This window comes from Hyposmocoma kahamanoa, unplaced genomic scaffold, assembly GCF_003589595.1.
Source record: "Hyposmocoma kahamanoa isolate Upper Pololo Valley unplaced genomic scaffold, ASM358959v1 211, whole genome shotgun sequence".
Taxonomy (NCBI): domain Eukaryota; kingdom Metazoa; phylum Arthropoda; class Insecta; order Lepidoptera; family Cosmopterigidae; genus Hyposmocoma; species Hyposmocoma kahamanoa.
Window position 1 is genome coordinate 4,979,127 of NW_020653732.1, and position 25,084 is coordinate 5,004,210.

General features: G+C 35.2%; 1 protein-coding gene across 1 annotated transcript; it reads right to left on the reverse strand.

The window, feature by feature from the left end:
• Positions 1–1,138: 1,138 nt before the first annotated feature.
• Positions 1,139–19,480, reverse strand: LOC113227532 (piggyBac transposable element-derived protein 3-like). The gene is made up of 4 exons (XM_026460472.1): positions 19,275–19,480; positions 14,058–15,759; positions 12,936–12,966; positions 1,139–1,380 (listed from the first exon to the last, which is right to left on the reverse strand). The coding sequence occupies exons 1-4, from the start codon at positions 19,478–19,480 to the stop codon at positions 1,139–1,141; spliced, it is 2,181 nt and encodes a 726-aa protein (XP_026316257.1).
• Between the last annotated feature and the right edge of the window lie 5,604 nt (positions 19,481–25,084).

Genomic DNA, 25,084 nt, shown 5'->3' on the forward strand with positions numbered 1-25,084 from the left:
CAGACAGACGCGTCTCTTACCACCAGCCACACGAGTATTTTATTCGTGTTTTTCGGTTCACAATTTTCGGAGCAATCACGTAACATCATTGACTTACAAATAAATGGACGACGGGTCTAATACAAAAACCACGAAAAAAATGTCCCAAGTCAACCTATTTAAACGTAGTGACATGTAAAGGAATATGAAAAAGTTAAAACGTTGAATTTAAATTGTAATGTCATCGCAGTACTGTCTAATTTTGCTTGCTTCGCTGTCAGTCGAACAAACGAAGACTAAAGCGTGAATGACGCTCTGTATACGATTTTAACGCCCTATAAGTTCGGACACTTTTTAGCGCGGACCCGACGTCCATGTAATTGTAAGTCAATGCGTAACATAAATACATTCGAATTGGGAACCTCCTCCTTTTTTCCAAGTTGGTTAAAAATCTGGTTTCATTTCTGCTTATAATCTAATCAGACTGTTTAGTTCCTACATATTATAATTTATCATAGAAAACAGATTTTTGATATTAGTTTTGTTGTCCAATTTACAAGAATTTAACTTCATTTGATTAGTTTCTATTCAAAATAAGATCAAACTACTTTTGTATGAAACCCGCTCACCAAACTGTCCTCTTCAAGTTAACTGTCAATAGAGAACTTCAAATCATCGGCAACAGATGTATAACTGCATAATAGCGGTTTTCCACTTATGTCAAGTACCCTTCCAACCTTATCAACAAATAAAAAAATCCATTTAAAAAATATTATTTACCCTTTCATTTGTAGGAGATGCTGTCTTTATGAAGCGTAAACGTAAGTTTGTAAAAAAGTACAGTGACACGCAGTGTAGCTATTCAAGTGGTATTCGAAAAACTATTCGAACGTGCTATTGAAATCCATGAGTGCTATTCAACAATTCGAGTTAAGGGTATGAATAGTTCGAAATTAAGGGTAGATTGTTAATAAATGCAGAGGTTTATTAATTTGTTTGAGTGTTTTATTTTTATTTTGGTCAGAGAGAGTTATTTATAGTAACGTATTTGATTGAGTTAGTAAAACAAAAGGCTGACCCGTGGCACCCACTATACCATCACGCGCCGGTTATCCAGAGGCTAAAGACTCGTCACAGCTTCGTTAAAGAAGTATACCATCTAGCCGGGGAAACTAACCAGGCCCGAATAAGTCTCTGGAAGGCGAGATAACTCATCCAGCTGTCGGAGCACCTCCCTCCTGGGCATGATCTTAGCAAACTCGCAAGTCTCAAAATAGGCTGGAGGTTCGCAGTCGGCCGAAGCAAGTGCAGGCACGGGTGGGGTTACAGCTCGGAGAGCGCATGTCTGTGTGGTATCTCTCCCCGGACAATGGCACATCTTTTGTCCTGCCCTGCGTGTCCCTACACATGCACACGCGAGAGCTTGCACAACGCCACTGTAATGCTATGTCAGTCGCTAAGTATTGGTTCTCACAAATATAAACGTCAGAATCGACACGGCAAGAAGAAGACGAAGAAGAAAATCACTCTAACGCACGAGACGCACGGTGTCCTTAACAATTTTGATACAGTAGCGTCGTAAAAACTAAAATAAAAGTAAATACCAATTCACATCTGGAATCAACGAAACAAGATCTACAACTCTTTGTAATCGGTTTTCTTATATCTTATTCAGTTTCAATTTTATAGATAAGCAAAATAAGTGTTAATGACATTATTTAAAGAAAAAAATTTAATGCCGATACCACTGCAGTAGAGCTGTTTCTGAAAGAGATTGACCAGGGAAGTACTGCCTGTTTTGAAGGACTTGTCGACTTATGCCTCAGGGTGACGGGCGCAGTGGCAGTACCTGTAAGATCTTTGCAATTTAAATCTCTGAACGGCACTGCAACTGTTAAGCATGTCGCTCGTGTTGTTCGTCCCTTAACTACGTATTATAAAAAAAACTTGAAAGTTATCAAGAAATGTATCACAGATCTGATACTCCCAGTATCTGTCACGCACACGCCGCGCCAGTGAGGCAGTTCTCTTGCGTATTATCACACTGAAGTTATCAGTACGCGTCTCCGCAAGCATACCTGATGCACTGTAAAAACGTGGCATGCTCAATAGCATCCTAAAACCTTATTAGTGTTTTATACCATTGTTTTTATTGCAGTCTGTCCTACCTTTCTTCTTCTTTTCCTTCACTTTTTCCCTACTGTTAAAGTCTTCTGCCTCACAGTACCACTCGAAGTACTTGATACGTTAGTACAATTCCCTACGCTACCTTGTTTCTATTATCAAACATCTTAAGCTTGTGACCGAATGAATTTGATTTAATTTGCACCCCTTTTCCTGTATCAGAGGTCAAAGGGAGCATGTACACCAAATTCAACTCTAATACATTTATGAAAACGTCTAAAATTCTTTGTAGCGCTATCCATTTGGGAAGTTTTTTTTATTTTTAAAGGTCACAAATCTAGAGAGACGTTTTGAAGTAAATTAAGCTTTCTATGGTTAGCAATATGGTGTTATTTTGAATAGCGAATAGTCAAGTGCAGTCAAATTGAAGAGGAAGAATCAATTACAGTCAATTTGATTGAATTAAGCAGGATTTTCGGGACCCGTTTGAGCTAAATCCTTCGGCAGTACCTATATAATGTTTAAAAATAGTATTTTATATAGGGTGTAACACAAAAAAAACTAATTATATTTCGGTGAACGTGTCCGTAACACTCAATACGGTTAGGCAGAAGTTATTTGGTCAAAACAATTTTTTGTCTTACACAACAATGAAATGAATGTACCTTTTTTCTTTATTCGAAATGATTTTTCATTCTATCTAAACGCATATAATTATTTTTATAACACCCTGTATAATGTAAGGTGAGTGCTACAGTTACTAAATTACAAATCTATGATAAATTAAATTTTTATTGAATTGATATTCATTAATTTTTTGTATGAAATTATTCTACTAGTTTGTTATAATTATTAATACAAAGATACGAATACTCAGAAAAAATTCCTTCGATCAGGCCCGATTCGAACCGAAGACTTCTAACATGCCGTGATAGACGTTATACTAACTAAGCCACGGAACGAACCAGCGGATCTCACGAATTTTATGATACCATATAGTATAGTTAGTGGTATTTTATTTACAGAATATAATATATATAAAATACCAATCACGCCATCTATGAACAGCTTGTGTTTCTAAATACTTGTATTGAAAATTTATCATGCTTGTTTCATGAATAACCATGCTCACAACTGATTAAAATTAAAAAACAAATAAATACACGTGCTTTTAGATTCGTAAAATGTTTGCCTTTCCTAAGCTAATACACAGAAAAACAAATTCTATTAATAAGAAAGTGCAATTTCTTTTTCTATCAAGTTTGTTAGTGTGTTATTTGTAGTCATAATTTAAGAAATTTGGTTTCAACATGAAATCAAACTACACTTGTCTTGTAACAAGCACAATTTTAACATGCAATTAATTCCATCGCGCCACTGCTAGATGGCATTAGTTGTACTCTGAAACGCGCTATCGTTTTGTAAACTTCAATAGTATAAGTCATCTCATATGTTTTGAACTGTTAATGCTTTTCACCGCTGTAGCATTTATATGGCACTGAATGGCACTCAAGTTTTTGAGACGATTCCGTGCTTTCACGCTAGTGAGACATACTGTTGGGTCCATAACCCTATAAATTTACCCTTTTTGATAATATACGCCTTTCTACACTGAAGTCTGTGTACTACGCAGGCCCTTCGTTGACCAGCGCTACACACTTAAATATAGAAAACATAAATAAATCTTCAGTCAAACAATTAATTACCTCTCAAGTTTTCATTCTTTTTTTCAAGACAAAATCTGCAATTTCTAATAACTAATAAATATGTTGTTGAATCTAGAGTAGCTTCATGCTTGAGTAAATTAATTTGCTCGAGGATGAAATATTTAGATATATTAGATATAACTAAGATACTCTTTTGAGACGTTTTTTTACTATTATCAAGTAATTATTCTCTAGCGTCTATAGGGAGAGGATCGTTTTGTTGGATTTAATAAATTTGTCTTCATAAAACGAATTTTGTCTTTTTCTTAGTAATCTGCTTTTACCGTTACGAGGAATACAAATAAGCTAGCTGATGTTGACAGCCATCGTCATCTGCTTATAATAGTAAATCCTTAGCTATCTTTAAAATGTGAGTCAAGGAACACTGTTTCATCCATTTAATAAATTTTATAACATGAAATATGTATTTATCTAAGTTACTTTAGCAGCAGTAGAGCTTCTTGGGAAAGAGTTCGTCTAAGGAAGCACTGCTGCCTTACCTATTTCTGCCGCCAAGCAATAATGTTAGCATTACTGCGTTCCGGTTTAGAAGGGTAAAGGTGAAATTACAGGTACACGGGACTTGTCAACTTATGTCTCAGGGCGGGCGCAGTGGCTGTGCCCCTCAAATCTTTGCGATTTAAAGCTCTGAGTGGCACTGCAACTGTTATGGACAGGCGTGTAGCTTACCATCACGCGCACGACTCGTGCGTCCCGTCACTTGATATTACGAAAAAAAATATAGTCCAAGAGTAATTTAATGTTTTTGCTTTTTTTTTATTGTTATTATTTTATTACAAAATTTATTTTTGTTTTGTAGTGCACGTAAACTCGTTATTGGAATTATTGTGTCCTGAATTTTGATCTTTAGTTTGTGTTTTCCGTTTTACTAAACGTGATTTGTGTTGTCTTGTGCAATAAATATTAAATTAAAAAAATAACGCAATATACGCTTCTCTAAAAAAACATTCCGGGTGATATTCAAAATTTGTCAAATAATACAAACACAATAAACTTTATGTTGTACGAAATGTTGAAAACAATTTTCAATGCAATGGTGTTTGATAACGTACAATAATTTTTCAATAAAGCTGCGACATTGGGTCTACAATTTTTTGACTATGTACTGAAGATATTTTCGGCAAAATTTGCTTAAAGGTTTGTTCACAGGATGTTTATTAATATGTTGTTTATTAATATATTTGTTAATTTTGGCAGTCGCTGCACCAACTTCGCATTAGCGTTATGTTAAACCTTATTTATTTATATTTTCTCCCGTCTAGTTTGATGCTGTCCGAGACCCTTGTTCACTTGTACTTATTGGTTTTGTTTGTATTACTTTTTCTTTTTTCTTTTTAATTTAAGTTGCTGTTTTTAAATTGTATATAATTTATATTCTACGTTGTTTTTGCAAGTTGTGTTCACTTATAAGTAGTTGTGCAATTTAGATAATAACTTCATCAAATTGAGTTTAAAGTGTAAATGTAACATTACATTGTAATAAGTGTAAGTGAACCAATAAACTATAAAAAAATCACCATTTTACACGATTTTTCTTCCGTTATTTATTTCAATGAATGATGTTTACTCTGCCAAACCTCGATATAATAATATAATATAATATATGTTGTGTACGTTAAGTTCGAAAAGTCTTTAATAATCTCAGTACAGAGAGAGTACTAAAAAACCGACCTCAAAAGTGCGTGGAATTACATAATTTGCCAAGTTTTATTGAAATCGGTTACCGGAAAGTTCGTGAAACCGGATTCATCCCCTAGTTTGCCACCCTTAGGGGTGGAATATTTCTTCAAATTTAAATGGGACCAATACTGAGGTACCTTCTTTCGAATTTATCGCGTACCATACATACATAAAAATACAGTCTTATTGAGAACCTCCTCCTTATTTGAAGTCGGTTAGTAAACTACATTTTATTAATAAGTATATCATTTGACAAACTGACACTAAAATAAATGAATGAAAACATACTATTACATACAAATCACATTCGAGTTATTCACTGTATGACAACTATATAAATAAATAACGCACACGCTATGGCCATGCACTAGGGAAACCCTGTATCATGTAACACTGTGTCAGTCACAACCACACACATACACAATCACAAATTACACCCAAACTTACAAGAGAAATAAATGTAGGCCGTGCAAAGATTTCTCCCGGTCCGGGAATCGAACCCGGAACCCTGGCAGATCAGCATAGTAACCGTTCGGCCACTAAGGCATTTAAAAAATACCTTCGTAACGATAAATAACGGCAAAGAAAGTCAAATCTTTAAAGCAATGGCAAAGGAACATTCTTTGACGTATTTTTATACATATCACTTAGGTAAGTAAAGTAAGAAATGATTCAGCTAAATATTGTTTTTAATAGTCGGGTACAAAAAAACATCCACCTGTACAAGAACAAATCGGAAACATTATTTTTACATACTAAAAACAAAATAACAATAAAATTGCAATAAATAAAGTATGTTCGTAGAAAGAGACAGAAAGCCTTTTGCAGTATGGCGTGTGTCAAATGGCGTCTCCCACGATACAAGGCGCAGGGGCGGACTTAGACTTTTGACGGCCCCTGCGGCCCAACGGCTACCACTGTGAAAAGGTTGTAAACCCTAACGTGCCATGGCCAGGATCACGGCAATAAATAGGGTACATCGGTCTACAAATTTTGATCGGTAGTTAAAGGAAAAGAAAGGAAGGCCAAAAGGGCCGAGTTGTGTAGAATTACAGATTGGTATTAACATTAAAATTGGCACATGATTAGGTTGAGAACTGGTAAAAGGATCAAAATTAGACGCAATTGAAAATCACAGCCGAACTGCTCTTTACCGCGATGGAGCATGGAGTGACGGCGGAACGAAACAAAAAGAGAATGGCGAAGCAAAGGAAATAAAGAATGATTCAAAATATGAAAACAAGTGGCCAGGAACCAGAGAAAAGGTGATAAAAAGGTAGGATGATGATGTAAAGAGGTCACATCGTCGCAATTGTACTGATTGAGAAGCCCCTGTAGAACCTATTTGGTAAACGAACTTTTCTAAACTTAGAAAAGTTCTAAACTATTTCCGGTCTGGGTGTTCTGTGTCACTCTGAAGTAAATTTCATTATTCTAATAGCACCAGGAAAACCACTGAGACGTGGTAATTAGTGTAGTAATCTGTTATATTATTATTAACGACAATCGGTGGCCCTGCGGTTTGCACTATTAGCGCTGGAAAATAAGGTCCCGGACTCGATTCCTTGTTGGAATAATTTGGGAAAGTAACTTTTCTAAATTGTGAATTTTGTTGTTCAGGTACTCTTGGTACTTGAAATTTCCTAACTTACCAGGACCAGGTAATTGGTGTGGTTGCCTGGCAAATAATTAATATTATAGACATAATTCAGTAAATCTACCTGCCTCTGGAAAGATCAGGAACCATCGTTGCTTTCCAATCTGACTTTCGTATTGGATGACAAGATTTGAGGTAAATAACGATTTGCACGAGTTCCGCATAAAATAAAGAATATAAAGAGTAGTAATGTCAAAAATAGATTTTTTTAGAGTGGGTGGTGATTGACGCAACCCTTGTTAAAAAAGTAAATAAGAATACATTATATAAACTTAAATACTTAAAAACGAATAGAAAATTGGGTGATGTGGACAAAAAGATCAAAGACTTAGCATTACTGATGTTCAGTCTTCACATGTAGCTAGCTGTTCGCTTGACTATGGCTTACATGATTAGTTATCACGACAGTTAATGTAAGTTATACAATATGAATAAATAAATGAATATTTGTCTCAAGTTCCGCATAAAAAGTGAAAGAAATATTTCTTGCTTTTATCTTTCTTGCAGTTTATCTGGACACGAGAAAATTAGATACATTGCCATAGAATGCTAGTAGGGTCATAACTTGAAATATTTTGATAGACATAATCAAATACGTATATCATCAGCATCCTTGATGTAATAAAGTCACATCTGCGAAATGACAACATTTCAAGAGATAGATTCAACGAACAGAATCATAAATTTCTTATTCTTAAACTGGAGAGTTACAAAATTTCACAAATATTTCATTGTTTCATGTGGTTAATATTATTTATTTGACTTTCGTGTGATAAAAGTACGTATGACCATTGACTTTATACGATATTGTTTATCGTTTTTTATTTTCATTAATTATAAAATTTAATTTAACACATGTACACTACACGTCGAAGCTTTAGAGATGAGGAGCATAAAATGGAAGCGTTGTGCTGACAAACCAATCATCCGTCTAACGTAAAAATAATTACGTTGTTGCAATTTTATCACTGTAAACTTCAACGAAGCCTTGGTAGCGTGCCGAAGACTCAACCCTCGGAAAACGTGTGGCCTAAACCCTCGCGTGTAAGGCGACCCGTGTCCAGCTACGGGACGTATAAATGGGTTGATGATTTTTTTTATAATATCAAGTGACGGGATGAACAAGTCGTGCGCCTGATGGTAAGCTACACGCCTATCCATAACAGTTGCAGTGCCACTCAGAGCTTTAAATCGCATAGGTCTGAGTGGCACTGCCACTGCGCCCATCACCCTGAGATATAAGTTCGTAAGTCCCACGTGCCTGTAATTTGACCCTTAACCCTTCTAAACCGGAACGCGAATGACATTACTACTTGGCGGCAACAATGATGGTATGATAATGATGGTGATTTTTATAATAACAAACGCCCAGTCGTTTTGATGTAAACGGGGTCTTACGAGGTTAATATTAATTTATTTTTTATTTCCTCCTAGCTCCCTCCCTGCGCCGCTCGCCGCACGACATTTGGTTCGTGTCGCTACATTCCTTGAATAACAGCATGTTTATAATGCACTAGCATGCCCCGCGGCTTTGGCTGCTTTTTTGTCCGCCATAAAGTTTTAGCATGTCAGCGAGTCACTATATTAGAATCACTATATTGTTTTAAAACTTTTTAAAGGAGTTGATTATTTTATCTTTATTGTTTAGATTTTCTATTGTGTTAGTTTATTTTTAGAAGTGTGTACCGTGCGTATGAGGAACAGTGTTAATATAAAGGCGTAGAGACGTGAAAAGTGATTTAATAGCTTGAATTGAAAAGCAAATGAATACTGGTTTTATTATATGAAAACGATGGACATTATTTATCCGAACTAATATTATAAATTCGAAAGTAACTCTGTTATGTCTTCATGCCTAAACCTCTGAACTAAAAGCGTCAAAGAACATACAGCTGATGTCAAACACCGTCGCGTAAACAAGTCTGCAGTCTACGAGCATGTCATGGATAAACCTACACATTCAATGAAGTTTGACAAACCCCAGGTCCTTGCAAAAGAAGTCCGTTATCTACCCAGGATGCTGCGAGAGGCCATTGAAATTAAAAAACATTCTAATTTCAACAGGGAAGATGGTTTCTCCGTACCACCAGTTTGGGATCCAGTATTTCCTCTAATGAAAAATCCCAAACAGACATAAGACTGCAGTACTAATTAATATGTTTTAATTTATTCTAATTTCTATTAATAATTAATAATAAATTAAACTTAATAAAAATTTCATTCAATAAAATAATTTGTAAAACTTAATGTAGCGTAAATTGGAATGTTTTCTTTGTAAAATTAAAAATAAGGTATTTAATTAATAACTATTGTAACTATAGTGGAAAAATAGGGTGGTTTGCATCAATATTAGACATAACTGGTTGAAGACTGTACCACCACAGTCAACCGTGACCATGGGACCTGTAAAGGGCCCGAAACGTCGGTTTGTTTGAAAAAACAAATATACGCGATTTAAATCAAAAATAGTTTCATTTCCTATAAATTTGATGAATTTTGGAATAGAGAAAGATGGTACCTAGGATACTAATGATAATCGATAACATTTTTGTTTATTATTAAAATACATTACTTAATGCTGATCATCAATTTATATATCTATAGGATACTGATACTCTATAAGCAAAGAAGACGAGTTGGAGCGATAACATTTCGCTATAGTTGGAGGAGCCTTTCACCGCTAAAGGCGAACCTAACACATAACATTACTAACTGTAAATTAAGATCATATACTAACTATACTAACATATAGAATAAGCTGTAAGTAAATAAGTAAAATAATAAACTTAAAGTATTCCATTTACGTTGTAAGGGATAAATAAAGCTATAACTAAATGGGATACTGAATATTTAACGATCCCCGGCCAAGTCGGTTTAGAAAAACTAACTTTTATATACTGTGTCAAGTCTAGGTGTAGACTACAAACATCTTTTCATCATCAACTTTTTGTCACAAAAATAATTATTAAAGGGGGTGAAATGCTTGAAATTTGTATGGAGAACCAATCATTTCTCTAGTAAGGGATCTGAAAATATATACTTATTCCTTTTTAAGAAATTAATAATGTTTTAACGTTTTTGACCAATAAATTACACCATAACGCCTTTGCGCACTATATCCGATTCGTATTTATTCCTAATCCGAGACTATACATTCCGAATCCGAAAAAATATGAGTATCGCTTGTACACCTAGAGATAAAATGGTCCCTGTAACATTTCGGACCGTCATAAGTCCGAAAACGCTCTTACTCTTCAAAATCGAATTCTTTGTCAGAAAGTCATAAAATTAGCACTTGCTCAATATCCTTTTCAATATCGAAAGATAAACTCAATTATAGAAATCTTATTTCGTCCATTTTTTTATTCCACGCCCTCTCCCCTTCAAATGTAATCTCTACAGACACGTTCCTGAAACTTTTCTTGACGCTATATAATTTTTATAACTTTCTGGATCAGCATCGGTGTTTATCTTTTAAAAGATAGGCTGCACTATACTGTGTAAAATTCGTTTTAAATACAAAAAGATAGAACACAATTTTTTTTTTTAAACACTTAAAATTATACTGTGTTTGACTTATCGGAATTTACCCTAACGAAGCAAATTTCATTATTATAAAACTATACATTATTATATAAAACTGGCTTGTGGTTTTTATGATATCTCAAAAAAATGTTTTGTCGCTTTGCCGAATTTTAGTTAGTAATATCACTTCGTGTCTGTTGGACGCAGATAGATATCATTATTACATTTTTCATCACACTTGCTCCAATCGCACGTAGTGTGTAAACGCTCTCAAGGTAAAATAGAGCATGATTTGAAAATTTTGTCTTAAAGAATTTACCTACATTAGTATTTCACTACCTCTCTATTACATATTTATGCTTTTACTGAGAATTATTCTCTTTCCACATAGATTTTGACGAAAATTGGTGTTAGTACAGTAGGCTTCTCGAAGCACTAATTCTACGTAGATAAAATCGTGAAAAAATCATAACTACGTTTTGTAGAGTACCTTGCGAAAGAATTCGTGCAGGGAAGTGCTGTCACTTTATCTATTTCTCCCACCAAGCAGTAACGTGAGTATTACTGCGATCCGGTTTTGAAGGGCAAGGGTGCTGGTAAAATTACAGGCACACGGGACTTGTCAACTTATGTCTCAAGGTGACGGACCTCTGAGCCGCACTGCAGCTGTTGTAAATATGTTAACAGCTTTTGTAATAACATAGAATTTAAAAACGAAGGAAAGCTAGAAAAGACATAGTAAGAAGATGTAACCCGTTATCATTATAACTAGCTGTGGACCATTTAAAAATGAAGGTGAATTTGGAATCGTAAAAGGAAGAAAAGATGGCGTTATGCATACAAGAGCTACGTTTCATTTTTTATGATATATGACCAAGTGACGTGACGAACAAGTTGTGTGTCTGACGATAGGCGACACGCCTGTCCATAACAGATGCAGTGCTACTGAGAACTTTAAATTATAAAGAACTGAGGGGCCCTGCCACTGCTCCTAAGACTATAGTGACTATACACACACTCATGATATAAGTATTTACGTAGTTTATTTTATTTATTTTCTGTTTCGGGACGCATACGTCCGTCACTCTCACTCACTCGGCTAGGGCCCATTGAAAACCAGCGTCACAACCTAGCCTTGGTTGTGACTTTAGCTGAATGGGATCCTTTTGTACACGCCACAGCCGCACACATGTCACTATAGTATTATGTAACTTGTTGTTGAAATGTTTTTATGCTGTTCTTTGTGTTATTTCTGTTCTAGTTATATTAGTCTTTGTTTTTGTGTTTTTTTTTTTTATATTGTGGCGTTACAATAAATGGTTTCTATTCTATTCTATTCTATTCTAGTGAAACAAAAACTTTATACTAAAGGTTATTTTATATGGCTTCTGCGTACTTGGATGACAAAAATCCATGGTAGTGACCCGTTTAGCTCTAGCTAGTCTCGATCTAAGATGTTTAAATTAAATATTTTTTTTGAGATGTCGTAAAAAAACCATAATCCAGTTTTGAATATTGAAATTGTTTAATGGTATTTCAGCTATGTGTCGTTAGTGTTAGTTCGAACACGTTAACTAATTTTAACAGTTTTTAAAAGAGAATTTTGTGCTCTATCTTTTGCTATTTAAAACGATTATATGACCATTTGTCACTTATCCGCGTTATAGTCAGTGAACGGCAGAGAGTTTCTTGGTCATTCTTACAAATGAACTGTAGAATTTAATCAGTATGATGATTTCAAGTGTAATTTGCTTATCTATGAAATAAAGATTATTTAATTTTGACCTCTGCACTCGTCACCCTAGAACATAAATTTATGAAATATGTCAAGTCTCATGTGCCTATAATTTCACTAGCATCCTTAACCTTCTATGGCAGTACTTCCCTGGATGAATTCTTTCACAAGGAGCTCTATTGCTATTAAAAAGAAGACTAAGCTAGAAGAGAAGCTCTTCTGCTGTTGCAAATGTGACCTCGTCAGCTCGTTTGCCTCCGAATTCGTATAGGTAAGAGAAAAATCAGTCAGCCATAATCATGTGCCCTATAAAAAACACGAGACACAAATATACGCGATTTACATCTTGAATAACAGTTTCATTTCCAGTATAATACTTATCGCGAAAACTTACAACTTGGTAAAAACAATAAATTTTGTGTGAAAAATCCACAAACAACAAATACGTACTCTGTATTGCACTAAGAGAGACATTACGGAGTAAATAAAAGTAATAAGCATTTGTTACCGCATTCCTCTTTAGTCCAGTAGTAAGTAGCCTGAAAAAAATTCTGCAAATTTTGGGGTATTTATAAAAGTAATTTATTTGACTCAATTGTATTTTATTTTAGCATTGCAGCAAATAAAACCGTCAATTGCTTAAACTATGTTAATAATTTAACAGAAAGGACATTTTGAAACATGCAAGTGCAATAAAATTGTACACATGAAAACTAGGCGGCAACATACCACCGTAAGCAGCTTAATTACTTAAAAAACCTAACCTAAATAAGTAATTTTAAAATACAATAACGTTCAAACAAGTGCTCTTAATTTAACTATCACACAAACTACTACTTAACTCTCAATCTCGTAACCAACAAATCACCAACGCAATCAAACTGTAAACACAACATAAACATCGAGTAAACTTCAATAAATCTATTTTAATTCAAGTAAATTGTTTCAATTAGACGCGACAGGACGTAGTTCCGTTTACCGCCGCGGCGTGAAGTGGCGCTAATGACAAAAATTACACGCTACTCAACGCTAGATGGCGGTGTAAAATCGATGGTTCGTTTCTGAGTATGAATGGTGAATTAATTTGTTCATTTTGTTATTCTTAAACGTTCCACTGTTAAGTCTCTTAAAAGAGTTGCGAATTGTAGTTTTGTGTATTTCCTCTAACCGACGGCTCCACAAAGTAAACATGCAATAATTTTTACACTACTTTTTAATCGACTTAACCCATATATGCCCAGAACTTTTTATAACACCGATTTTTGTAAATTTCACATATGTCGTTTATTGATAACCGCAGATGAGGGTTGTGGTAGTAATTTGCGGTTTTCAGTTTTGAAAGTAGATTTTTTTCAGTGGGTCGAAAACGACCCCTTGGGCACATAAGGTCGTACACCAGTATGGAGAGAGAATCGACGAAATAAAACAATATTATAAGCTAGTCATTTTTATTTCTAGTTTAGATAAGAGAAATAGTAACTTTGAGTAATTAAAATGGGCTAGTAAGGTACATAAGACGTAATATCATTTATGAATGGAACGGATCGAAGCATTTATCATGCAAATTAACGTCACATTTGCGGCACATTTTCACTGTTTTGTTTTTACACAGTGCACATCTTCTTCTCACCTGACCGGTGACAATAATATGCTGAGCTGCATGTTTTCTTACAGAAATAGGTACAGTTGTCCTTACTGGCTTCTGTGGTCCAGGCTGAGTTTTGCCACTCCCATATTTCTGGAGTAGATCCCTTGCAATAGATCGGCGAAATTCCAGCGTGTCTACGTTCGCCCCTAGTGATCTGGCGAGCAAAGAAGAATTGTTGACGGTGACGTCAACTAGCCACATCAAAATGGGAATATACCATTTCTTTCCTCTAATGGCAATCCTGTAAACTCCGATATTAGCATCTAATCTATCTACTCCACCCATATATCGATTGTACTGGTGTACAACATTTGGTTGATCAATATGAATTTTCTGTTTGGCAGCAACTGAATATCGGCGGGCTTTTTGAACAGGGTGTACGCCAAATTCATTTGACAACAGTGTAACAACGCTGTTGTCATTCCAACGTATGGCGCAAATATTATCGTTAGTGTCCAGCCTGTAATCGTAAAATCCTCTGGCCTGCTTTTTACAAGACTTTACCTCCATTAGTGGACATTTGTCCACTCTATTTTGACGAACTGTTCCAGTAATTTTGACATTGCTACTTTTTAAAGCACTTAATAATCCAGGTGATGTAAAAAAATTGTCACAATACACAGAAAACTGTGTGTCTGGAAATTCGCTCTTTACTTTATTCGTCAATTTAGTGACAACATGTTGCCCTAGGCCAGTATCTCGCGGTTCTGATCGTCCCTCGTATAAGTCTACTTGCAAACAGTACCCAAGGCGAGTCGCTGCAACCCATGCTTTGAATCGAAAACGGATAGGTTTTCCATGAATATGCTGTTTACAGCCATGACGTCCATAGTAGGGTATCATTGACTCATCAATGCTGAAGTTTTTTTCAATGGGAGCGTATACGAGAAACTTTTCATTCATGATGTTGAACAATGGCCTAATTTTTGCCATTTTATCCGCTGTGCATAGGTTCCTATTATCAGCAACATGAAAATATCTAAATATTTCCTCAAATCGATTACGTCGCATTGATTTGGCCACCAAAACATTGTGGGTATCTTCGTTTGACTCCCAATACATACGCCGTCTCGGCAAAGGCGCGTAACCACTGAGAATTAAAATTCCAATGAAGCAGTACATCTCATCCCCTGAAAGACAAAAACTAGTATTGTGCTTTTCAACGGCGTACATTACCGTGTGCCTTACTATATACCTTATGACGTCTTCGTTAAAAAATAATTCGAAGAACTCAATCGGTTCACTTTCTTTGGTGAGTGTGAGCACAACATGGGGAGGCGGAGGTGACCACTCATTTCCTTGAAGACGCAAATCTCGTTTTATCCATTTTCGTGGCCTGATGTTGCTCCGTTTTCCACGACGAGGGTTAGCGACGGTCACCGATGCCGTAGAAATGGGTTCGAAGATTTGAGCAGTACTAGTAGGGTTGACTAAAACTTCATTGTCGGTGGTGTCATCACCATTAGTTTCTTCGCGTTGTAGTACTACCATTTCAGCTGGAGCAAGTAACTGATGTCGGTTCAAACGATTTATATTGTCACAGTCCTCCTCACCTGAATCGCCGTCCGATATGCTACCTCCACAAGGCGGATCAATGTATACGTCGATACCTCGGACATCTTCCTCGTCGTTAAACGACTCCAGGGCGTCAATTATTTCGTTTGTAGAGAGCACGTGTCGAGACCTAAAAAACAAAAACATATGAACATAAAACATGGGATGTGCCCACGGGGTCGTTACCGACCCACAAAAATATTTCAACTGATTACAACTAAAAAAAACTATTTTTAAAACAAAAATTGTTACTATATCTCTTAAACATCTAATTTAGTTTATTATAAAACCTATTTCGACAGTAAAAAACGTAAATCACACAAAATACTTACATTGATTTGCACTCGGTCGCAAACTTTTTCCAGAAATGAACGTGTACGAAGTTGCACTAGCACTGGTCATTAAAAATTATTTTAAAGTAGAAATGATACTGCGCCGTCCTTCAAAATAGTTCTTTTATCTATCGAAAGATGGCACTGTAATAAAAATTTATGCAATATTTCGCGGTCAGGGTGCGTTAGAATTATTCAAGTACTTTTGGGTCGTTATCGACCCCCTGGGCATATATAGGTTAAAAAAAGGAGTAGGTCGAGAAATATGTTTGAAATTGTACTTTACCACTAAAAAAATTATTGATACTTAAATATTTATAATATCTATTTATTTTTGGAGTCGGTGCCAAAGAAGAACTTATAAGACTGGTGAGTTATGAATGTGAATGCACTGCAACTAGGGACAGGCGTGTCACTTATCACCAGGCACAAGACTTGTTCACTTAGTATTATAAAAAAAACCTTAATGGTTAAATTCAAGTCAAGTCAAATAATCGTTTATTCCATAGGTAAATTTTTTACACTTGAAAACGTAATTTTTTAAGCTACTGCTCGATCACTACGCTGACCTCCCTGAGAAGAACGAGAAAGAAACTCTAGGGATTGCTCTTTTCAAATAAACGTAAATGCTATGGAATACAGTTTGACACATAATTGTGTGGAATCTAGACTCTTGTTGTCTTTCCATACTTCTTTATCTAAAACATACTCTTCAATTTTGTAACATGACTTTTCAATTAAAATACTTTTAATATAAGTTTTAGACTTAGGAAATGATAATCTTGATATATTCTCCGGATTTTCTTTTGTAAAAACAATAAAAATAAAAGAATCGTTTACGTTAGTTACACGAAATCGTGGTACCAAGAGTTTGGACTTAGTTCTAAGGTTAATGTTATGGATATCTTCGTAACGAAATTATGTATATTTTAAATAAACGTAGACAAATCAACGTAGGTTTTGGGGTGTCAAGAAATCATATGATGTAATACTGTTTAAGTATTTACCGAAATAAATAAATAAATTTACTAAATACTAATTTAGCTGGCACCAACTCAAAAATAATTATTTAGATTTAGTAAATATTTTAATTTCTTTTTGGGGGTAAGTACTATTTCAAACTTACTTACTTACTTACTATTTTATTAAAATTATAAGTAATAGGTTTTTATAGGTAATAAATATGTTTGGACAACAATTGTCACATTGTAATTGTATAAATAAACCTAATACTGTGTACTAAACGAAATAAGACAAAAATTAATGAAAAATATTATGTGGATTTTTGTCTTTTGGATTGAATCTGTATTTTGTTAATTTTTGCTTTTTAGTGTAGTGACTTTTTGTGGTTTTTGGAGTTGTTTGAATTTTTTCTTTTGAAAGTTTGTTATTAGTCTTTTTTTATAATATCAAGTGACGGGGCGAACAAGTCGTGCGCCTGATGGTAAGCTACACGCCTGTCCATAACAGTTGGAGTGCCACTCAGAGTTTTATATCGCAAAGATATGAGGGGCACTGCCACTGCGCCTGTCGCCCTGAGACATAAGTTGACAAGTCCTATGTGTCTGTAATATCACCAGCACCCTTCAAAACCAGTACGGAGTAATGCTCATATTACTGCTTGGCGGAAGATGAAGTGTTCCTCAGCTCCTTGCAACTTAAAGCTCTGGGTGGGACTACAATTACTCTTGACAAGCGTGTCGCTTAACAACACACCAAGTAACATATTTACTTGGTATCATAAAAAAAACATAAAAACACAGGATTATAATAATATATTTCCATTGAATTCGTCACATGTTTTTTAGAAACAAATCCATTAGGGGCAGAGTTTCTGAAGTATTTTTTTTTTACTTTCCCTGTAACGTTAATGTTTTATAATACATGATTAAACGATAAAACCGCCATATTGTGTATGTTTCTTCATGATTAACATACTAAACATTTTTCTGTTTTTTTTTTATGACATCAAGCGACGGGACGTACAAATCGTGCGCATGGGGTTAATCGACACGCCTGTCTATAGCAGTTGCAGTGTCATTCAGAGTTACCACTGCGCCTGTCACCTTGAGACATACGTTGACAAATCTCATGTGTCTGCAATTTCACAAAACTCTTCAAAACCAGAACACAGTAAGCTCACACTTATTGCTTGGCGGCAGAAATAGGTAAGGTGGCAGTACTTCTCTGGAGAAACTCTGTCACATTCTATTGGTAGTTTTTTTTACATCTACCTTAACTTGATTGGTTACTTAGTAATATTCAAAAACCAAACATATTTAGTATAAAATCACACGTCGTCTGTAATGGCAGTGATACAACAAAATACATGTTTTGCTAAAACTATACGTACTTAGATAAAATAACTATAATTTTGATACAAACGCCGGACCTGAATGGAGGCTTTATTATGAGAGAATAGTATGTTTCGAATTTTAGGAATAGGTAGTGTAGTATGCTTGCGTATAATTTGCAACGCGCTAGTTAATGCCTGAGGTTCCCAGTTACAAAAAGAACCACCTATACGAACATAAACGTGCAATAACATTATGCCTCTAAAAATAGAAAGAACATTTTCAAATTAATAAATTAGTTTTCTGTATCTAAATCGCGTTTCTTAACCGACTTCAAAAAAAGGAGGAGGTTCCTAATTCGACTGTATTTTATTTTTGTATGTATGTTACGATAACTAGTGAAACGATTTTGATGATTCTTTTTTAATGGAAAGAGGGTATCCGGTTGCGAAACCGGAACTTTCCGGTAACCGATTTCAATAAAACTTGGAAAGTAGATGTAATTCCACGAACTTTGAGGTCTATTTTTTACTACTCTGTAGTGAGATTATTTATACAAACCAATTTTACGGTAAATATGTTTTAATTTCTATTCTAATTTACATTTGCCTTCTATTATTATATAAAATTTTTTAACTGCCTCCGTAGCCGAACGGATACCATGCCGGACTGCCACGCAGAGGTCCCAGGTTCGATTCCCGGGCCGGGAGAAATAGTTGGGCGTAATTTGTGGTTGTCTATGTGTGTGTCCATGGCACCCGCGACACAGGGTTTCCCTAGTGCGGGGCTATGTTGAGTGTGTGCGTTATTTATTATTTATTTATTAAAATATTTTTTTAATATATAATATAGTCATGAATAACAAACAACTTCAATAAGTCAAGAAATTACAAATTACATGGTTCAGTGCTCACACTCGTCAAAAAGCCCGCCCTTGACTGATCCCGGCGCAACCCCCCATCACGGTTGCCGCATTTCATCGCTGTATAGCAATGGACAATCTTTGCACCAAGAACTACCCGGCGCGGGAGTAATATCCACTCTCTCTTAGCCGGCGTCGCCCGATTTCCGCTACAAACTTTTTCGCATCGCTACCCCAACAACCCGCCGTCTCATCAGCAAAACGAACGAAAACGTAGCGACTTTCCAATTCACTATGTTTATCTCGTTTCTTGCGAGCAGCGGACTCAGCAGCTGCACCAGCTGAAGGTATCACATGTCGCATCCCACAGGAGGTACCTACACCTCTCTCACGGCAAAAAATTCATTCCGTCGGGCCTTTTGATGTCCGGGATGAATCCGGTTTCGCGCACTTTCCGATAACCGATTTCAATACAACTTGGCAAATAGATATTCCACGAATTTTTGAGGTCGGTTTTTTTGTACTCTGTACGGACATTATTTATACAAACCAACGTTTCGGTAAATAATATGTTTTAATCATGACATCTCTAGCCGGGGCTATAGCTGTAAAGGTATCTAACTGGGTGACGAAATAGTATAGATTTCTTATAGATGGCGCTACGGCTAAAAAGTCGTTGAAAAACCAAATAATACAAAGATACGACTCAAGCACATAGAAAAATTCGAGAGGTCCGCTGTCGTTATGTTTCGATACCAACTAAGCCATGGAACGACGCTACGAACAGACGCTTGTCTGGCACGGTATGCTAGAAGACGTCAAATTTTGAAGAAGGAATTTTTTCTTTCACATAAAAATAATTGCATATAAATTCAATAAAAATTTAAAATATTTCAATTTCTTTTCTAATTTACATACAACATATTGTCACGCCTGCCTCCCAACCGGGGAAAGCTGAGACTATGGACATCCACCTGCTGCGCTCTTGACAAACCTCACCTACTGTACTTCCATCAGTATCTTCATACACACCCGTTAATTCTTGGTTCTTTTAACCCGGTCTTAAGGACATCACCAATCTGATTGTAAAATTGATGAAGTGTGTGAGATGATGGATGATCGATACATAGACATATGCTTCGATGGTTTGGCCATGTAGAAAGAACGAATGTTGGTAGCTTAACAGCACATTTTTTTTATAATATCAAGTGACGGGACGAGCAAGTGGTGCGCCTGGTGGTAAGCTAAACGTCTGTCTATTACACTTGCAGTGCCACTCAAAGTTTTACATTGCAATGATCTATCTGAGGGGCACTGCCACTGCGCCCGTCACCCTGAGACATAAGTCGACAAGTCCCATGTGCCTGTAATTTCGCCAGCACCCTTACCCTTCCAAAACCGGAACGGAGTAATGCTAACGTTACTGCTTGGCGGCTGAAATGGGTAAGGAACCAGTACTTCCCTGGACGACCTCTTTCACTAGGAGCTCTACTATTACTAAAAAAAACTTATATAGTCGAAATTAAATATCATTAATTCCGTAGGTAAAATAAATTTACCAGCGATGACCTACGGCTCTGAGACGTGGTCACTTACTATGGGCCTCATAAAAAAGCTCCAAGTCACTCAACAAGCCATGGATCGAGGAATTCTCGGCAGCAGATCCGTAGAAGAACGAAAGTCAACGCATAGCTCAAAGGATAAACAAGTTGAAGTGGCAGCGGGCAGTCCCATATCTTTCTACATAAGGTTTGCTTTATAGTGACCCTCCGTATCAACCTCTTGGTTATGCGGGAAGGGCACATAAAAGAAAGGTTTTCGAATGGAGACCACAGACCGGAAGCCGTTCCGTGAGACGGCTCCCTACTAGATATTCAGCAGTGGACGTGAAATACACTTGAATACGTATTTTTTTTAAGCTACTACTCGTTCACGTTGCTGACTTCCCTCAGAAGAACAAGCAAGAAACTCTAGGGATTGCTGTTATCAAATAAACTTAAATGCTGTAGAATGCACTTTAAATCAAATTTGTGTAAAATCTAGACTCATATCGTCTTTCCATACATTTTTATCAAACACATAGTCACAAAATTGATTTTGTAATATAACTTTTCAATTAAAATACTTTTAATGTTGGTTTGAAACTTACGAAATAATAACCTTAATAATTACTGCGTAATTTTATTGTAAAAACGTATACAGTTCCCGACAAAAGAATCGTTTACCTAATCGTGGTGCCATGAGTTTGGACGTAGTTCAAATGTTAATGTTATGGACATCTTCTTTCTTAATGAAGTTATGTATATTTTTACGGGCATACAAAATATTTGGGTAAATGTACTGCGATGCCACAATCATGGTACCAGTCTCCTTAAACTTTTCTCTGAGAGAAACCCGAAAATCTAAACGATGCACAGAACGAATAGCTCGTTTTAGCAACACAAATATCCTTTTAATCTTCTTTACTCTCTTGTAATTTCACAACAACACACTCTCTTCTAATTTAACAATTTAATTTAGTCAAAATTTATATTGTAATATTAATTATACAGCTGAAATATCTGACATCAGCTAGTTACTACTTGGAGACGGTCACCGCTGATTGGCTTTTAAACGGTGACTGTCTCAACTGTTATTGACTGTGGCTTAGATGTTCAGTTGTTGTTACTGTTGGTGTAAGTTGTAAAATATGAATAAATAAATAAATAAAAGTGATACCTCTACCAAAACAGTTGCAGAGCCACTCAGAGCTTTAAATCGCAAAAAAATAAGGGGCACTACCCTTGCGCCCGTCATCTCGAGACATAAATTAACAAGTCCCATGATTGTGCCTGTAGTTGTACCACACTTAGGCAGAATTTATATTGCGGTAGAACAGAATGGAAGCGAATTTTGGTAACGATATTATACACAGCATATTGAACTTTATGTCGTCAATTGGGTTACGTGCAAACTAGATACGAGCCAAAATCTTCCGCCGAATTCCCGTGCTTGCGCATGAGAATGCTCGCCGTAGACGCGCGACGTGATTTTTGGCTCGTATCTAGTTTGTACTTTACATAATTAACCGTATATTTCATATATTTTAAATAGAATTTACAATAGATTACCAAATGACATTAAACACTTGCCCATTACATTATTTAAGACTAAATTATATGAATTGTTAAAGAATAAAGTATATTATAGTATTAGGGAATTTCTACAATAATTTTTATGTAAAAGAATTTAAATTAATTATATGTAACTTAATGTAAATGTAACCATGTGACGACCTATTTTTCATTTATTTTGCATGCCTAAATTATCTTCGGGCGAAACATGCTTGAACTTATATGTACATTACTGTGTTATCATGACCACCATGTTTTATGCAAATAAACGATTTGATTTGATTTGATTTGATATATTTCTATGACATTAAAGAATTCCTTATTTCTTAAAATCAATTGTCACAATGTAATTTCTGTCGTATCATGATTTATCTTTGATTATTTGATATTGTACTCATTTTATTTTTTTATGTCATGTAGTATAAAGTAAATGTGACATAATGTATTGTAAATGGAATGCTACGTAGTAGTTTATTTTATAATTAATCGTGAATGACTAAATCGCTGACTTGAAATGCAATATTAATGTAATGTCCGTTTTACAAATGTTGAATGGTATTGGTAACTGACTTGTAACGTATAAATTTTGTTACCAATTAATAATTTTATTTTATATGCTACATATAGTAGTTACAAAAACTCGCTGCCATTCCGTTCCGCCGCAATATAAATTGAGCCTTACCCTTCAAAACCAGAAAGCTGTAATGCTCACATTACTGCTTGGCGGTAGAAATAGGTAACTTGACATTCTTCACCAGACGAACGTTTTCACAACTAGCTCTACTGCTACTAAGTAATATATACTTTATAATAATAAACTTTAAATAAATACAAAAAAAAATTGAAATGAATTAATTTTATTGATTTTTCGTTTCTATTTTTTTCTAGTGACTCGTATAATAATATAACGTTTTACATTTTGTTTTTATAGATGAAATCAGTATTCAAAGAAGAAGAAGAAAGAAAGAAACATTTATTCAGTACTCTTAAATTGTATGTACATAAAAATAAATTAAAACTAAAATTACTGATACTGAATGGGCACCGCTCAGCATGTGCCGTGGCTGAGAACAGCCACGTCGCTGGTATTATGCGGAGCCCAGGGAGTGCGTCACAGGCGCACTAAACTAATACTACAAAAACATTGACTTACTTAAATTCGCAATATGCGTACAATTAATTTATGATGCGACAAAATGTGTGATGCTTAACTATATCTATACCTATTGTTAATTTATTTATAATTTATTTATAATTAATTGATAATATTATGTTATGTATGCAAACACCATTCAACTATCAAACAAACTTAATTATATATAAAAGAAAATTCACTACGTTCCATTTAAAAAAGTCCATGCCCGACAGTGTGCCCCTGGATCCCCAAATATCTAATTACAATCCTATAATTAAGTACATAACATAAAATATAAAAGTGATTATCGGGAACAATATTTTCCCACATACCTCGCTTAATCATTTCCGAAGCGACTCACACCGAAAATATTAAGCTTGTGCTCCATTAAATGAGCTTTGTGAAACATAGGGTAAAGTTTCAGCTTAATTCTATCGCCCAGTGTTAGGAAGAGAGTAGTGTTTTAAGAACAATAGAGAACAAAGGGCGAAAATGGCGGCATCTGTGACGAATTTATAAAAAGTACAATTGAGAAGATATAAGAAGAGAAGAAATAAAAGAAAAAAAGTGGAGCAGATGACCTCCGTTAAGTGCAGGAAGATGTCGTACTTCGGACACGAGGATTAAAAATAAACTAGCTTCTTGACAATCGTCATCACAAAGTCACACATTAATTTAAGGGTCAATATATACTTCTATAATAAAACATTTTTAACGTATGATCACAAGTGACTTTATTTACGAATTATGGTGTGGTCCTATAACAGAAAAGAAAAAGAGCATTCCGTTAATTTATTTTCAAGAGCCTAACAAAGCGTTTCAAAAAAATAGCGCAGCTTCAACAACTTACGAGCTTAAAAAATACGACATGATTATTATTAAAACTCGACTAAATCATTTTCAAAATGGCGGTACAATATTTAATATACATAATTTTGTATGGCCGTAATAAGTGTATACTTTTGATGCTTTGTATACTTGTATATTGAAGGTTTGTGTACGAAAATATAGTGTTGACACGAATGAACTTTGAAGTTCACTAGAGTAGTGAATGGTGCAGAAATTAACTCCCATTTTTTAATCACAGACGTAAAAAGAGTTATAAGTTTGAGTCTTTTTTTTATTTAGAAAGCTAATTTAATAGAGATGGTCCGTAGCTATGTTTGACAAACATCTCGACTCATCCGAAGAACAGAGTCGGATGTGATTATACAACGAAAAGAGGATAATACACAATCTCGTTATTCAAAATAAGGCCTAGCTATAGGTGTTTTCAGAATCTTATGTATTATTTCGTTTTGGAAATATAAAATCGATCAACGGTCGATCTAATATCCACAGCTAAAAACAGTGAACGAAATGTACAATGTCCTGAGAATAAGCAATCTTGCACATAGGTCTTTGTTCTCCGGTGAGTCGATTTATTCAACTGTTATTTTTCAAGTTTTATTGAATGTCACGGTGTTTGGCCATCATGATATTCAATTATTTTTGTGAAATTACTACACTAGTTTGTTAAAATTATTAATGCAAAGATCGAATAATAAGAAAAAATTTCTCCAATCCAGTTGGATTTGAACCAACGTCTTCCAGCAAACCGTGGCAGACGCTATGGTAACTAAGCTATGAATATCATGGCGGTCAAACATTGTGACATCCAATAAAACTTATACTCAAATATAGAAAAACTATTACTACGCATTTCTATGTACATTGTCA